This window comes from Periplaneta americana, chromosome 12 (assembly GCF_040183065.1).
Source record: "Periplaneta americana isolate PAMFEO1 chromosome 12, P.americana_PAMFEO1_priV1, whole genome shotgun sequence".
Taxonomy (NCBI): domain Eukaryota; kingdom Metazoa; phylum Arthropoda; class Insecta; order Blattodea; family Blattidae; genus Periplaneta; species Periplaneta americana.
Genome location: NC_091128.1, coordinates 1,016,636 through 1,034,844, shown reverse-complemented (window position 1 = coordinate 1,034,844; position 18,209 = coordinate 1,016,636). Strand labels below are relative to the sequence as shown.

General features: G+C 36.6%; 2 protein-coding genes across 3 annotated transcripts in view; one reads left to right on the top strand and one right to left on the bottom strand.

Moving 5' to 3' along the window:
- Positions 1-3,169: 3,169 nt before the first annotated feature.
- Positions 3,170-11,080, bottom strand: Spase22-23 (Signal peptidase complex subunit Spase22-23). Its single transcript, XM_069840740.1, has 5 exons — positions 10,785-11,080; positions 7,639-7,712; positions 6,219-6,307; positions 6,032-6,135; positions 3,170-4,773 (listed from the first exon to the last, which is right to left on the bottom strand). Exons 1-5 carry the CDS (start codon positions 10,925-10,927, stop codon positions 4,644-4,646), a joined length of 540 nt encoding a protein of 179 aa, XP_069696841.1. The 5' UTR covers positions 10,928-11,080; the 3' UTR covers positions 3,170-4,643.
- A 3,830-nt stretch (positions 11,081-14,910) lies between these two features.
- Positions 14,911-18,209, top strand: part of LOC138710106 (uncharacterized) — a 35,895-nt gene continuing 32,596 nt past the window's right edge. The window contains exon 1 of one of the 2 annotated variants that reach the window (XM_069840739.1): positions 14,911-15,016. Coding sequence is in view for 1 of the 2 variants with exons in the window: in XM_069840738.1 (XP_069696839.1) it covers positions 15,030-15,084 (55 nt within the window). In the remaining variant the exon portion in view is untranslated. Of the gene's footprint in view, positions 15,085-18,209 lie in introns of both variants that reach the window. The other variant, XM_069840738.1, reaches the window with a different exon arrangement.

The following is an 18,209-nucleotide window of genomic DNA, read 5'->3' as shown; positions in this document are numbered from 1 at the left end:
AGACGGGGGTCTACAGCTGAGTGCAGCATGGAAACCTGCCATCAATACGCTTAGACCACCTGCACACGGCAGACAGTTGGGACCAGCAAGTAGCTCCTGATTGGCTGACGTGTCCACCAACCAGAATGCGCCTGGTGGTTGGGACTGGGAACTAGCTCCTGATTGGCCCGCAGCGGGAAGCCCTACTTTTGCATATATACCGGCTAGACGTGGTCCCACATTACTTCGTCCCTGAAGAAGATGGCAGAGCTAGCCGTCGAAAGCTTGGAAGCTAATCTCCAACTCACCTGGCTGAGAACCTGAGAAGAGTTATTCGATATGTTTTTTATTATAGCTGTTAATTTTGTTGTTATTTTTATTTATTACTTTACTAGAGACGTAGAAAAAGTCTGTTACAATAAAATTTATTGATCACGTTTTATTTCCAATTCTGGTGTGATTATTATTGCTTAACCTCATCCCACTTTGTTAACTATGTAAGCCTACATTACAAGTACCGGTACACGTAAGTTACTCCATTAATTCATATTTCCATTATTATTGTTGTAAAGGGAAGTGCAAATTAATATTTATTGGTTTCATAGTTAATTATCGCTATAATCTTGAATGAGTGAAGCGATTATAGTAAATTTCAGTTCGTTTTGCACAAACAAAAATAATATTAACCTATTTCTTGCAGGTATCTTCGAGTTTATGGTGGAATTTAATATACTTCATTAAAATAATAAATTAACTTTATGCATTTAATATTTCAATAATGGAAGGAAGGTGTAAATTTTTCCAAAAGAACACTACAACGAAAGTGTAACATATTTTGTCGTCTGCTAGGAGAGAGATCTGCGATGATGAGGCGATAGTAGCGATCCTAGTGGTGGGCAACTACCCATGTTTGCATTTTTACTACATATTGAGCTTCGCGACTGTATATAGTAGACTGTGGCGTCATCATAATTAACACAGTGTAAATTAATATAGCTGGGTTATTTTAGTCAATACATGAACAGTCTTACTAATAAACCGTGTATAGTTTTTATACTAGACTTATGCAGAGTTGAGACAGAAAACGTTACTAATAAACCGTGAATAAGCTATGGACGTATAAACAGGCTGTAACTATACAATGGGAATTGCTTTGCAGTAGGTATAACACGAAACCCCTTGTTTAAGTGTTGTATATAGAGAAAAAATGGCCGCCCCTCTAACAGCTGTTCGTATCGACTGTCATTTTATGATGATGGTTGCCTAGTAACCAAAGAAGAACAAACCAAAGAGCACAGAATAATTAGAATAACACTACTGTAGCTTGTACTCTTTGACCAAATTATAGTATGGTAATCGATTAGAGCCAGTTGTACTATCGATACTTTACACGCCACACTAGAGTGCTCTACCGGATGCAGTAGAGAACCTCAGATATTCTATTATCTTTCGTAACGAAATAATGACGAAACTATGACGTAGCTGGCTAACAGTTGTACTGTTATACGCGACGTATGTAGTGATTATTAGTAAGGAATTTACATACGACGTATAAATGAGCTACTCATTGTATAAGTATAAGACAGTTAAACGTCTGTATATAGAGTTTTTATTAGTAAGACCGGAAGTGTATACAATGGAATTCCGCACAGGAAAACAGTTCGAGTGATGTTCCATCATAGATAGCCAATTAGAATGAAATACGACTATATGTGTTAAACTTACTTTAATTTGGCGTGAGTGAATACACTTGCTGAAGGTACGTCAATGTCTGCTGGGCCTAATCAGAGTTCACAGCTACATCAGCGAATTCCCTTCTTGCTAAGCAACTGATTTCGTTCAGATAAAGAATTCCCTTTCAAACACGCAACAATATTTCTAAAATATTTGCTAAGATGATCACAGATCAAAAACAAATAGAAAAAGTGCTACAGAGTAGTTACACCCTGGGGCACAATGTAAGGGATCATCCAAGGAAATTGTAGACAATACATAGAAAGTCAGCTAAAATGAAGGACATTTCCATTCCATTGTTAATTGGAATTGAAATTAGGTGTGAGCAAAATGCTCATAGTGACCACTGGTGGGTTAAAGACGCAAAAAAAAAAAAAATACTGGCATTCCTGTGAAGCTCTCTGAGGACTACTTTGAAGGTATAATCAATCACACTATAGCTTCTTGCCAATTCGTGAACTTTAATGCCAAACTTGATACAAAATACAATCAAGAGTAACAATATTTCCTTTTATACAACTTTCTTGTTTAGTTCAAGTAGCCCTTCAAAACTATAATAAAAATCACAACATATAAACAAAATTCAACTGGAATATCAGGTGCTTCAACTTTTTAACGAATGAAAGCATTATAATAAATAGAAAGTACAATTACTTTTCTTTCTTTCTCACACACCTCAGTACTTGTTAACTTCTCGAATTGACTTCACCATTATTACAAATTCTTCGCAACATATTTCACGATAGCAAATCTCAACTGTATCACACAATGTTATACTATTGAAATTCAATTTTATGAATAATTTTTATGCTAAATAACTATGCAAAATTTACATATACTGTATTTTATACTTGTTCAGAAATCCATGTACCATAAAATGGGGTAACTTTACACAATTTTCCAGTTAAAAATTTGTTTTCAGTCTGTATGTAGTCTTTAAATGTCTAATTTTGAGATGGGCATTTATTTTATATGTTCTAGGGATATGCGGGAATGTATTTAGCCAGTCATATCTTCGAAAATAAATGTCTTTTGAAATTTATAATCTGCCAAAAATTGGTGCAAAGTTACCCATAGTTGGGGGTTACTTTGCACAGCCAGAGTTTTAACAGGGGTGGTGCAAAGTGTGCCAGTACTGGTGTTACATTGCACCATACACGTGTTAAACAATGAAATATACTGCATCAGGAACAGAAAAAATGGAAACACAGATTCAAAAACTGCTATAAATAGTAACACGGACAAAACTTTTTTGAAAAATCTACACAAAATTTCAATACAAGTGGTCACATTCTTCTAAAATGTTTCAGAAATATTTTCAGTTCTTTCAAAAGACAAGTCGAGGCAACAGCACGTGAATAACTGTAAAAATTAAATGTATTATTTTGTGTCAAGTTCTGGAATGGAATATAAGCAAGCCCTTTCTTGATACTTTCTTGGGTGGATTTAGTCTCCCAATTACATCCTCCCATTCATATTCCATAATATCCTACCTTTCAGGTCATTTGCATTTGTATCCTTCTGAGTATTTTCCGTTGATATATTTGGAGATTGTTACCAAGTGTGGCAGTGAGAAATCATGTATGACTTTAATATGTAATAAAAAGAAAAACGTGAATTATAGTAAGCGTTTTTAAACTTCATGAAAGGTCTTCAAATCAAAATAATGCAATTAAAATTTAAAAAAAAATTTCGTTTGTGTTATTGTGCAAAGTAACCCCTATTTAGCCTCAAATTCATGTTGATTAGAAAATTATTCTGTAACACCATTTGCCGACAAAACAGCTGCACAAACGAAACTAGAAAGTCTAAATGCATGAATAAGGAACAGATACACGGATAACCTATCTTGAGATTGTGCACAACATCTGTGATGAAAGCCAATTAATTTTATCTATATTTCAATCAAATTATGCACAAATTCTATTGTTAAGGTATACAAATACCATAAACAAATTTTGTGACCACGAACAGTGGAAAAATATCTACACATATACCATCTATTGGTGGAAGTGATGAACAGATAAATTTGGTTCACATAAACACCCTAGACCTATATAAAAAGTTTTTCATAGATGGTGCAAAGTTACCCCATGTTACGGTACTTCAGTAAAATCCTAAACATGATGTCTGAATGTTTATCATATCAAATTTACAAGTCACGTCGTACTTTGTAATTTCAGAAGTTTCAATTTAAGTGGTGATACCAATCCGGGTAAAACTATGACAAGAGACAGAAATTTGAACAAAGGCAGATGGGTTTGAAATGCAGTATAATGTGCTTTTATGAGTCAGATGGCTTCAATTTATTACAGAGCTTGTACTGTGAGGTATATGCATCGTATGCAGAGATTAGGAGGAAGGCAGAAAAAAAGAGAAGACAGAGAATGCTGGGTTTGCCCTTGGGCTGAAAACTGAATGCTGTGAGGGATTCCATAACTTTTAAGTCTATTCTTCATTGAGCATTTCTCGGAAGCAATATAAAACTACTCGTATTATATGCCCCATATGACATAATATACAAATTATGTAAAATACTATATAACAGTAACAAGATCTAACTGAATTAAAAAGAAGACATGATGTCATCAGATATCAGGATGGGATGAACAATCTTGTATGTCTAGACTTATAAATGTTGAAAAAATAAGACAGAGGTAAAATTTAATTTCTATCTAAACAGACAAATTCACAAAATATTATTCTTTTCTCTTGCAGTTTTCTTTACACTGTCATCTCTACACACATAGCAATCTTCTTACCACATGGCAGTGGAATGACAACATACAGACATCATGCCAGTCACAGTGCTGTGTTCCTAAAAGACGTGCACAGAAATTAAGTTATCTTCCATGTTCAATGTAGGATACCTTCCCAAATCAGAGTTCACACCAACTTTACGCATCCATAACCCAGTCTGCAGTTCACCCTTACACTCTGGCTGTAGTGTACTCTGTAGGGAAGCGGAACACATGTTGCCCCAAAGCAAATATGCTGGGAAGGAGTCCTGCATTTGGAATAATGTTCCACGACAAGGTCAGAGTAACATTGGGATTGCCCCTGAAAGAAATTCAAAACTTCAGTTTCAATAACATAATAAGAATATAATACAAAACTCGGTAATTCAAAAGCATTTCACCTTCCAAGGCACCAGGTTCGAACCCCAGATAGGAACAAATCAAATCAGGGTTGCAACGGTCTAGTGTACAGTTGCAAGATGCGAGAAAGTTTTGTAGGGCTTACAGAAGTAACGCTTAATTCCAACAAAAAGCTCGGATAAGTCAAACCCTGCATTCAGAAAGGAATATTGTTAAAGGAACAAAACATTTTGTGACTAATTGTTATGCAAATTATGACGTCATCAGGAACATATTTAAATGACAACCTATGGTTCTTAAAAGGTATGTGTGGATGTATAACACAAGAGGAAGAGGGGGATGGGGGTGGAGAGGGAGAGAACTCCAGTAAAATTTTAATTGTATTTATGCATTAGTTACACAAAATGTTTGTGTCTGAAATATTAGACATGCAAAGTTACTGCATGAATGCTGATATCAACAAGGAAACATTCTCGGAGTTGCCAGGAGAAGCGCTATTTGATGTTTAGCTGATATGAGAATATTAGCTGCTAATGGGGAATAAAGCTTGAGAAATAAATGCATACAACCACATACAGCCCCTGGTTTACACAGAACGACGCCACTTTGCAAGTTGACTGAAAAAGGTCATTGCTCGTCACCACAGCGCGTGTATGCTCTGTTCAGATTTTACAGAACTGGTCTTGAACGTTTTGATACAGCTTCTAAACTTTTTGAATTCAGTGAGATGTCACTTCCACTTCAGGAATCTAATAAGATAAATCAGGAGGCCAAAACAAGAAGTTAGTCAAGAAACGAGTTTTTCGTATCTCCTTAGAATGAAATATGTTTACAGTCCATAGCAAACCTGTCAAATGAGCTAGCCATGATACACTTTATTTATATAACAGATATTAATAAGTGAAGGGTACACGAGAAAAACGAACGATGTCACAATTCCATTAAGGGTGAGGTAATTATCTATTTGAGTATATTACTGCAAAATGTATTGGTGTTTCTACTTCAAATGAAAGAAATGGTGAGTGTATCTGTGGTTTTAATTCTCCTTTACTAATTTTGGTAAAAGTAACACTAAAGCTTGTAGTAATACAGTGAATCAGAAAATGACATCACCCTTAAAAGCATTGTGACCTTGTTAGTTTTTCCTGTGTACCCTTCAAGTGAGTTTGAACAATTAACTGAAATAATCACAACTTAAAATGAAATTAAAGTTAACTTACTTCAATCCATTACCATCATCCCAAAAGTAATATTTAGTGTTCATGTTCTTGAAGTCTAGTATGGCGTTCTCTCCACGTAATATGATTTTATCCCACAGCACAACCTATGTGAAACACAAAAAGTCACCTGTCAAGTTTTGTGCATGTATGGACAGAAGTTTTCACATTCTAGTGCAGTAAATATTACCTGGTTTAATTTATTGGTTGGAGTGGAGTATTCTGCTGTTAGATAGAGGAACAGCTGTTTAACATTCCAGTTGAATAGATGGGTCAGATGTAACACGAGTTAAGGAAAATGAAAAGATCAATATTTTTCAGATAGTACATCCATGTTAAAAACTAGAAATTTCTTCCTCTTTTCCTTTCAATTGTGAGTAAGCCTACCTGACATTATCAATTATCCAAGTATTCCCTCCTATGAACTGAAGCTGTAGATCACTTCAGTGACTTAACACAACATGGAGGTAAATCTACAGAACACCAAGAATGGTGGTGGTGATTAATGGAGAAATAGTGAAATAACTCAACAGTAGAATTATGTTTAGGTGAGGGGTTTGGACTTTTTCCATTGCTGGTTGTCACAATCAAAAAATTAAGACACAACGTTTCGAAGGGTGGTTCTCCCTTCATCTTCAGGTGGAAGGAAGGAGAGAAAGGACCTGAAGACGAAGGGAGAACCACCCTTCGAAACGTTGTGTCTTAATTTTTTGATTGTGACACCAGCAATGGAAAAAGTCCAAACCCCTCACCTAAACATTAATGATCCACCACTGCTTTCCAACCCCTCATTTAGATCAATAGTAGAATTATACTGGAAAGCAGTCCATCCAAGAGCCTCCAAAATAGACTGTTATCGCAGCCACTACTGCCTCTGGCACAGATACCACCACAACTACCAAGTGAAAGAATGCCAGAAAACCAAGAGTACCACACGAAAGACCTCAAAATTGATAAAGGAGAAGGAAAGTATAACACAGAAAATACTGAACAAGTCTGACTCTCTCTTACACTAGACACACTGTCCTGTCCTGTATCACCTATTAAAACTACCACTTTCAAATGTAAAAAAAATTAAGTACTGTATGTCATGCACATTCATCACAAGAAACATAAACAAAGGGGGATGCAGAGTTCACATGAGCAATACAAGGAAGAATATATATAACAACAAACAATAAGAATAAACTTAGCTGAAAATAAGTACAGTAGGTTATGCTGAAAGGAAAGAATTTTTCCGAAGAGGAACGACTTCTACTTTGAGAGCTTATTTTAAGGCATAAAGACATCACAGAAAACAGGCAATCTAATTGTGTCTCTTTTTGAAGAAAGAAAGCTGCTTGGGAAACTACTGCGTCAGAATTCAATTACAACTCCGAAAATATTTCAAGGAATGTCGAGCAGTTGAAGAAACTATGGGAAAATATAAAATTTCTTAGGAAGGCAGGATTCGCGGCAGAAAAGAGAAGCTTACTGAAGACTGGTGGTCGTCCAGCGTCTGACACCAACGTTGAAGACGACACTGAACTCGATTCCTGTGGCACTGATATTATACATAACAACAAACTCTTAGGCGCTATGGTCAATAACATTATAAAGTCAAAGGATATCAGTCTGCAAATCGAAGGTGAGGAATCCAAGATCATTCTTTTCTCGAGAAGCACTGTAGTCTGGAACATTCTTCCTGCAAAATGAAAAGTGACAATGTGTACCAAATTTCACCAGTGAAGTTATGACATACAAGTCACTTGCTCTATGAATATATTCATAGACACACTGTTAAAAAGAAAAAGTCAGTATCATGAAAAATAACATAGTTTCTCATACGTTTTATACATTTCATAACTTTTCAGTCTTATTACGTCATAAATAACACATTCATTTATAGTTTATCTTGAGATATATATATAACAGACAAAAAAAATTAAATAATTAATTATGAAACCATTAGAAAAATTTTAGTCTCGTGTACAGCACACAACCATTCATTAGGCCTATAATTTCGTAACAGAAAATATCTAAGTTCACTTTGTCAATAATTGTACGGTTTAAGTATCATCATCATCATCATCATCATCATCATCATCATCATCATCATCATCAATAACAGTCTTGGATTAGGCCTCCTGGCCTGTTCCACTGCCAGAAGAAAGTTGGTCTTTCCATCCGGTTATTCTTCTGGAGTTTTCGAGTATTTAAAATGTCCTCAGGATGGAGTACCAATCCTTCACTGAGTGAGTCCAATGGTGTGAATGGTTTAACTAGCTAGATGTAATTAATTTGGCACAAATTCACATAAAAAAGTTCATATATTGTGATCGTATTTAACATTTACTATTTATGGAATTCTTTCTTTTTTTAGAGAGAAATACAAGTGAAGGATATTAATGGTATATAGTGAGGTTCTGGAAGGAATGATGAACGGGAGAAGAGTTCGGGGTAGAAGAAGATATCAGATGATAGACGACATTAAGATATATGGATCATATGTGGAGACCAAGAGGAAGGCAGAACACTTATGTACCGTATGTATAGTGAGGTTCTCAATATATTTCTTATAGGCCTAAAAGTACAGTTGAGCTTTGTTATTATAGTGACACCTCAGCCACAACAGAAGTACTGTTTATAGCTTATATCTGTATTAAACAAATGTAATTTATTATAACAACGCCAAGTATCTTGCCAGCTACCAGAATATAATAAATCACTGCTGCTTACTAATGCTAATAACTTACTATGTAAAAAAGGTAAAGGTATCCCCGTAACATGCCATGAAGGCACTTGGGGGGCATGGAGGTAGAGCCCCATGCTTTCCATGACCTCGGCACTAGAATGAGGTGGTGTGGTCGGCACCACGCTCTGACCGCCTTTTACCCCCGGGAAAGACCCGGTACTCAATTTTATAGAAGGCTGAGTGAACCTCGGGGCCGTTCTGAAAGTTTGGCAACGAGAAAAAATCCTGTCACCACCTGGGATCGAACCCCGGACCTTTCAGTCCGTAGCCAGCTGCTCTACCAACTGAGCTACCCGGCCGCCCTAACTTACTATGTTCTGACAAAAATTCTGTTCTGTCATTCATTTCCTATATATTATTCTTGTAAAATCCATGGTCTCGAAAAGTCCAAGTTTTGCCCATTCATGGAGCTGTAAAGACATCTTGATCTGATTTTGGTATTGCCCTATACCCCCCCCCCAACTCCATCATAATGGCTTTACTGTGAGCTGTATTTAAAAATATCATTCTACTTCAAGTCTAAAATAATATTTGTGATAGCAAAGGTTTAAAAAGTAAAGTCTATTTATTTTTATACTGGACAGCTGATCATCTGAAAAATAAAAAATCTTCTTCACTTCATCATTACATTTTGACGTTAAAAACTAAATAAGCTTTTTCTGAAATAAGTGTACAGCCATAGAGTTGTGCCATGGACTTTACATAATAATTTATGCAAGAAGGTTAGACACAGAAAATAAATGGGATCTGGCACTACAATTCAGTAACATTATAGAAATTTCAGAAAATCAAAAGCTCCATGCTTTCATTCTCTCAAAATGTGAAACAAAAGTTTATGCTAAGTTATTGCCTCATTGTCAACTACCAATCCAGCTATTCCTCATGGACAGAAGTTAGACTTTGGTGAACTGAATGGTTACCAATATGTAATTTCACCATACAATGGCAGATGGTGGTTGAGCTATGTTTTAGGGGAACATGGAGACGAAAATGATGTGAAAGTCACATGTCTTCACCCATGAGCACTTCTTGTTCTTTTAATTAGCCCTCTGTATACTTCTACAGATGTAATTTGCAAAGTGAAATCTTATACATGGTTCACACTATTTTTCATATTGCTATTGATTTCCCTGAATTTCCATGACTATACCGAGAAATTTTCCCTGACAATAGATATTTTGGAATATGGTTCTGTAAAATTTTTCCAACAATCATTAAATGTATTGAAATCAAAAGTTGATAATTTTTTAAGTTCAAAGGAAATTTTAATGAGGTGACATATTCACAGAAAAGTCTACAGTCATCCAGTAACAGGGCTCAGGGATGGGTGGGTGTGTCCTATTTAAAGCCCCAATAACACAAAGCCATTTAAAAACAAATGGTTTTTCTATTTAGTGGTGATATATTTTTATCTATAACCCTTAATGTTTTCACGTAAAAATTAAGTTCCCCAAAACTGCCCTTCATTTTAGAATGACCCAAATGCTCCTGTAGACATTTGCTCACCTATAATAAGAGAAGCTTAAATTAATAACCACTAAATTTGGGGCAGTATAAGATATCCGATGATGTTATATGGATTGCATATGGGGACGAAAAGGGAAGATTAGAGGATGCTGGGTTTCCAGCGAAGAACTTGCCCTTGGGCAAAAAGCTAACGAATGAATGAATTCTTCACGAAAAAGCGACCCTTCTATTATGGATCCACCGCGTGTTCTTTTGTTGAGATTCTTTGGAAAAAACTGATACTGAAATTGCAACAGTGTACATTACAATAGTCAACAAGATTTTTATAACATGAATAAGGATAACTGATTTTTGATAGTGTGTATATGCTAATCACTAATATGACAAAGTTACAACAAAACATGAAATAACTTCTGAGTGCACAAGATTGGAATTTTGAAGTAAAAGGGAAAGGAAGGAATCCGTGTTCTGAAATTTATCCGCATTCTGAACTTATGCTACAATATTCACACACTGCGGTAAGTAACAGAAATATTTACAGAACATCCAACTTACACAACAACTTTAACGGTATTCATTGTAGCTTTAGTCCTGTAGTCAATAAAAACAGTTGATATAAAACAGCAGAACGTAAGTGCCGCTAGGACACTCAATGTATATGCTAAAATAGCATTTCCTCTTGTTAATACTGAATGCATCTTATATATATTTATCTTTCGGTAACAACTACACAGTCTACAGAGGTTTATTAAGTGTACAATAAATATTATAATAAAAGTAAATGCACTTCCCAAACACAAACATATGTCCACGACGTCATAAACACATCCACAAATCGGAACATAACAAGTTGAAGTAGATCAGTACTGGTAACTCCTTTTGGTAAAATTTCTCTTTTCTTTGACTCTAAATTCTCTTTCAGAGTACAAATTTTCCCTTTCCTATATATTGGTCCGGATCACTATTAATCAGGAATGTTATATATTTCTCGACATTTCTGCTTAAATTCATAATCTTCCCCGACTAACACACAAAATTATAAATATTTCCCTTCACCCTCTTCTTTAATATCGATAACTAAATTTCCCCATGAAACGAAAATTTCATTCGTTTTAACCCGTGATCAGGGCTAACACTCCTGATATGTGATCTATCAGGGCCATCGCTGAAGCAAAGACGTTGAGTGAAACAACATTGGAAATCAACGTTTGAAATATTACCCCAACAAGCTAGAAGATTACCCCAGGGTGCCAACGGAGCAGCAGGGTAGCCAATTCAAGAAGGTGAAATTGTCCCGAAGAACTGCTGATATATCCGCAAAGAAGATTATTAATTATTATTCCTTTACTTAAACCACAAGACCACTAACGCCACGGCGACACACGAAACAGTCGTCTATACTAAATTCCAAATAAGAAAAACATTGAGGTATGTATGTATGTATGTATGTATGTATGTATAATTGTTGACATGGCAGGAGACTAGGCCTATTTGAATTATATAAAGTCAAAAGTAACCTAAATAAATTTAGTGTGAAACAATAACCATGTTGCCATTACTTTTCCAATGCCCTAGTATGACGGGGATGGAGAGCGGTTCCTTTATAGAACATGACAGGGGAGGGGAGTGAGCTATCTTACAGATATTGCCGTTTCATTAAGCCGGAAGTCGTAAGTTATCTCCTAAGCCTAAACTTTCACAAGTACTCGTGGGAGGAATACTCAGCATTACGCTGGAAATCCGCCAGATAAATAGCTAACAATGCTATCACATTCCTGTTATCGATTTGATATGTCCGCCGCCTACGCTATCAGCAAGTGGATGAGAAGCGAACACGCTGGACACGTCCACTTACCACTACTTCCGAAACTGAAGGATATTCTTTGACAAAAATCCAGAACTGCTCAAGAGATGTGTCCATGAATAACATTTCATTGTAAGTGTGCTGTACTGCAATGCTGTCAAGTTCTTCTTCCTCTTGCGGATTCCAGGTTTCTGGTAACATTTCCGAAAGCAAATTTCTAGCCTAGCCACACAATGACGGCGTTAAAGAAGGAAAATACTTGACGGCGGAATGCCCAAAGTATAATTCTGATCATTGATAACCATTTCTATCGTACCTTCTGACTTAATAGTTAGTAAATAATTCACAAATCAATTACAAAATCGTATTATGAAAACCAGATTGGTCGGCGATGGGGTTTGAACCCGGGACCTCATGGTTGCGAGGCTCAAACACTACCATCTGAGCCAACTCGCTGAGTTAAATATCACAACTACCCGGAAAGAATCCCATTTTCCCTCCTGCATGAACCGAAAGCAGGCTCTGTCCCAGGACTATTGTTTGTATAAATGCCCTTTTAATTATATCACTTTGTCAACATTTAGATACTGCATAGAGGGTGTCGATCTATGTTTCAACCACGTACACCTACACAATAGATCTTTTTTTTTCTTCCCCCCCCCCCCCCCCCCCGTGTTCGGAGATATAACGCCCTGTGGGCTGCTAAGCTCATTAGGAAACTTCCATTAATTTCATCTTTTTTAAATGTAGATCCTGTAGAGTTCATAATTTTTTTAATGTTTCTATGCTTCCAAAAGCAAGTGTTATAATGCAAAAAGAGTGTATTTTACGCAAAGTTGGAAATTCTTAATGAAGTTCGTAATATTCTTGGAATATTCTTCGTACGATACTTTTGTCCATGTAGTCGATAGAGTGTTAGTTGGGAGCCCGGAGGGAATATAACCTTTGAGGAGGCAGAGAGGTAGATAGGAGGATAATATTAAAATGGATTTGAGGGAGGTGGGATATGATGGTAGAGACTAGATTAATCTTGCTCAGGATAGGGACCGATGGCAGGCTTATGTGAGGGCGGCAATGAATCTCCGGGTTCCTTAAAAGCCATTTGTAAGTAATTAAGTTCGATTTCTGTCTTGTTAGCAGAAAATGAGCCTGCCTGTCAAGGAGATAGATTATCATTTTCTTCGCGATGGGCCTCCTTTCTTATTCTGCAGATAGTTGTTGATCTCCTGCAACCAATCAACGGCGCAGCTCGTTTTGTTGCTTTCTCAACGGGGATTTTCAAGTCTTATTCTTTCTCTAAATCTGCAAACTTGATGACATTGAGATAATACAACGATCTCGCTCGTGAATTTTATTATTAGGCTTCTGATCCACAGGCTAGCTATCTGCCCACACGTGAAGGGAACACGACTGTACACAACATTGGTCCGGCTGTAGCAGTATTACACAGTTCTAAGTTCCATCGCGGCCGAGTAAATACAAACGACGACGTTCAGAATAAGCTCACTATAGCAAATTCATTGTAGAGGAGGAAACATTTTGACCGCCGCACAGAAAAAAAAAAGTAAGTTTTCGGAAATGCAATTTCAGGAAAAATATAGCTGGCCAGCTGGTGTGGTATAATAATAATAATAATAATAATAATAATAATAATAATAATAATAATAACAATAATAATAATAATAACAAAATATATAGTATTTAGAGAGGGCAAATTTCTTTTCCTGATTGTAAATGAACAGAAATGCAAAAGTTGGGATAAATACAGAAGGGGAGAACTTTCCTGGTTTGCCTCTTAAATTCGAACACTGCATTAATGTAATGAAATCTTTTTATTCATAAATGTGCTAGTGATGTTGATCCTAAATGATTTCATTTCTGCATTTATTTGTGTCAGCTGATCCTTCATTACTGTGCAAATACAAAGCCATGTCCAATGACGTTGGGGTTTCTTTTCAGGTCTGGCTGTTATGATACAAAATTACATTTTCTAAGAACACAGTATACTTTGGCAAACTATTTCATACAATAATTAGCAAATCAATTGACTGATCATTGACATTTGAATCACAAAATCATGGCACCCTTCCAGACCCATGTACCTACACAGAGCTATTAATTGACGTAATCTTAAACCCATCACCGTAAAAAACAGCTTGTTACGAATCCCTACAATAAGGTAGATGGGAGGATAATATTAAAATGGATTTGAGGGAGGTGGGGTATGATGATAGAGACTGGATTAATCTTGCACAAGATAGTGACCGATGGCGGGCTTATGTGAGGGCGGCAATGAACCTTCGGGTTCCTTAAAAGCCATTTGTAAGTAAGTAATCTTAAAGCACCCTCTCTGGCAGCAAATCACGGAACTTGTAGATAGCTCAGCCATCTTAGTGTAGCATGAGAAACGGGTCTGTGTTGCACCACAATAGCGGGATGTCGGCAGGGGAAAGAGGAGATCCATGAAAACCTTGTTCGAACACCGTCTGTCCCCATCGCAAATTTGACTAACACTCGCTGAGGCTTGAACCCGGCTCCCCGATGTGAAACACCGAAGCCCTATATATCGCTTATGAATGTACAGTTTGCGAAAATAAATAAAGAAAAGAGGTCGGCATTGCATTGTTATTGGCAATAACAGTATAAGTTTGAGCCGAAGCCTGATAGTCCATTGAGTATTATAAATTAAAACGTCATATCAGCCGTGAAGCTTTCGCAATATATCAGCAAACGAAAAGTAACATTTTCGCTCCCATCTCCTGACAGCAAACAATGGAAATGCGATATCCACAAAGGAAGGAAACACTTGAACGTTATGGAACTGTCCAATAAGATTAATGAGTTCATATTTCAAATCACATAGATGTCACTACTGACGCGAAGTCCGAGGCTGCATGTCATCGCAATAAATAAATGCAGTTATCTCTGAAGCACGCAATCTCTAGCAAGATAAGCGGCCGAGGTGTACGCCCAGGCCATTAAAGTAGGTAGACGAAATGAACTGCTTGTTTGTCAGGGTTTGTGTCCTTACCGCTCTCTGTGTTGTTTTGGGTGAGTCTTGCATTTTACTTAATTACTTTTACTTACTTACAAGCAACCTGGAATTAATGATTAAGAAATTATACTCTCATAACACAAAATTCTAGTTCAGGCGAAGACAGTAGTTCGCTGCCTGTCAGTCAGTTCAACAATGGGAAATGTGTAACTGTACTTCACACGTAGCCTATATACAGGGTTTCCGAGAATGAATGCTGGGGTTTTACGAATTCACTGTGAAGCATGTATTGTGTGTAATGGATTGAAGGTGCTTGTAGTAACTCAAACAGTGTCCAAATAACGTTAGTAAGTTTCAATATGATTACGACAGACGTCTAAGCGAAATCCAATTTTCAGCCCACACTCTGAAAAGAACATCTGGCGTAATGCTTGTGATTACTTGTCTGATTCTTCCTTTCAGGTGACCAGGATTCTCAATTCTTTCACTGTAGACCTCATTCTTGACATAGCCCCAAACGTAGAAGTTCAATGGAGTAAGATCAGGATTTCTAGCGGGCCATGGAATGGGTCCATTTCTGCCAATCCATCGGTCTGGAAATCGATAATTTAACTCTTCTCGGACATGGTTTGCGAAATGGGATGATACTCCATCTTGCTGAAGATGATTTGCAACTCCATTTCCATTTGCTCGATTTGAGGAAATAGGAAATTCTGTAGCACGTCCATATATGCAATGGAGTTTATATTTGTTTCAACAAAAAAGAATGGACCAAAAATCTTGTTGTGTATTAGACCGCACCAAACGTTGACCTTAGGAGAATCTCGTGTATCACATGTGGATTTTTCGAGCCCCAAATGTGTGGAAACGTGTTTATCTCCAATAGGTCTTTCTTACATACACTGAGTTTAAGAAAGGCATCTTGCCTAACATCCGAGCTGTGCATGCTTCAAAGTGAACTCATAAAACCCCACCATTCATTCTCGGAAACCCTGTATAATACAAACAAGTTACATGAACAATTACAAAATTACATTAGCCTACTAACAGCATTTTTATTGGGCATATTTTTTGTAACGAATGAGTTTCTATAAGAAATTTCATATTCTCATTCAAGAAATTGAAGAAATCAAAGCTTTCAATGTGACTTGAATTTATTACTTTTTAATAATTAACAAATACGGTATGCGACAAAACGTTTTCGGCGTAATAGATCGACTATTGATCAGATTTTTTGTATTCGACAGATAATGGAGAAAAAATGGGAGTATAAGGGTACAGTACATCAGTTATTCATAGATTTCAAAAAGGCATATGATTCGGTTAAGAGGGAAGTATTATATGATTTTCTTATTGAATTTGGTATTCCCAAGAAACTAGTTCGATTAATTAAAATGTGTCTCAGTGAAACATACAGCAGAGTCCGTATAGGTCAGTTTCTATCTGATGCTTTTCCAATTCACTGCGGGCTAAAGCAGGGAGATGCACCATCACCTTTACTTTTTAACTTCGCTCTAGAATATGCCATTAGGAAAGTTCAGGATAACAGGCAGGGTTTGGAATTGAACGGGTTACATCAGCTTCTTGTCTATGCGGATGACGTGAATATGTTAGGAGAAAATACACAAACCATTAGGGAAAACACGGGAATTCTAGTTGAAGCAAGTAAAGCGATCGGTTTGGAAGTAAATCCCGAAAAGACAAAGTATATGATTATGTCTCGTGACCAGAATATTGTACGAAATGGAAATATAAAAATTGGAGATTTATCCTTCGAAGAGGTGGAAAAATTCAAATATCTTGGAGCAAGAGTAACAAATATAAATGACACTCGGGAGGAAATTAAACGCAGAATAAATATGGGAAATGCCTGTTATTATTCGGTTGAGAAGCTCTTATCATCCAGTCTGCTGTCCAAAAATCTGAAAGTTAGAATTTATAAAACAGTTATATTACCGGTTGTTCTATATGGCTGTGAAACTTGGACTCTCACTCTGAGAGAGGAACATAGGTTAAGGGTGTTTGAGAATAAGGTTCTTAGGAAAATATTTGGGGCTAAGAGGGATGAAGTTGCAGGAGAATGGAGAAAGTTACACAACACAGAACTGCACGCATTGTATTCTTTATCTGACATAATTAGGAACATTAAATCCAGACGTTTGAGATGGGCAGGGCATGTAGCACGTATGGGCGAATCCAGAAATGCATATAGAGTGTTAGTTGGGAGACCGGAGGGAAAAAGACCTTTAGGGAGACCGAGACGTAGATGGGAGGATAATATTAAAATGGATTTGAGGGAGGTGGGATATGATGATAGAGACTGGATTAATCTTGCACAGGATAGGGACCGCTGGCGGGCTTATGTGAGGGCGGCAATGAACCTTCGGGTTCCTTAAAAGCCATTTGTAAGTAAGTAAGTAAGTATGCGACAAAACAATTGTCACACTGATACTGCACATGTACGTATCGTATCCATAGAGACGTTTATCTGATCTCATTGTTGTATTGTTATTGATACATGAGTTCACTGCAAGAATGATGGATGTCACTTTCTTGTCGAAAATGAACCAAGACTGTCAATGCTTAGCTTAAGACATATAGAATGTACATAGAGAGTTATATGGCATTAGCACTGATAGTCATTGTCCAGTAATGATCGGAAAATCACAGTTAAGCTTTGAGCGCTAAGCATTTCAAACTTTCAATTGCTTCTCCTGCAAAATGTATTCCAAATGACATCCATCATTCTTGCAGTGGACTCTTACATAACATAGTGAAGATTTGTTAAAATGGTTCACACAACTGAGGAAAAAGTTTTTATCGTAGAATATTATTTCCGTTCATACGGACTAGGAAGCACAAATTTTGGCTCTAGTTTGAAACAAGTTTCAGATGAGTTTCGTTTCACAAAACTTCGCCGAGTAACACGGTTTTGTTACAAGTTGTTGATAACTTTCGCCGTACAGGAAGCGTCTTCTCTCTAAGAAAAGGCTACAGTATGGATATGGGTCTACTTTAGTCAAATATGTGATACAATGTGAAATAAAAATATTATAATATAAATAAGTTAATGAGCAGTTTTAGGATACAATATTCTAATGAAGTCAATTATATTTGTAGGTACTATTATTATTGTTACTATGGATTTCTATGATTCTACTATTATTTCTGCAAAGTGGAA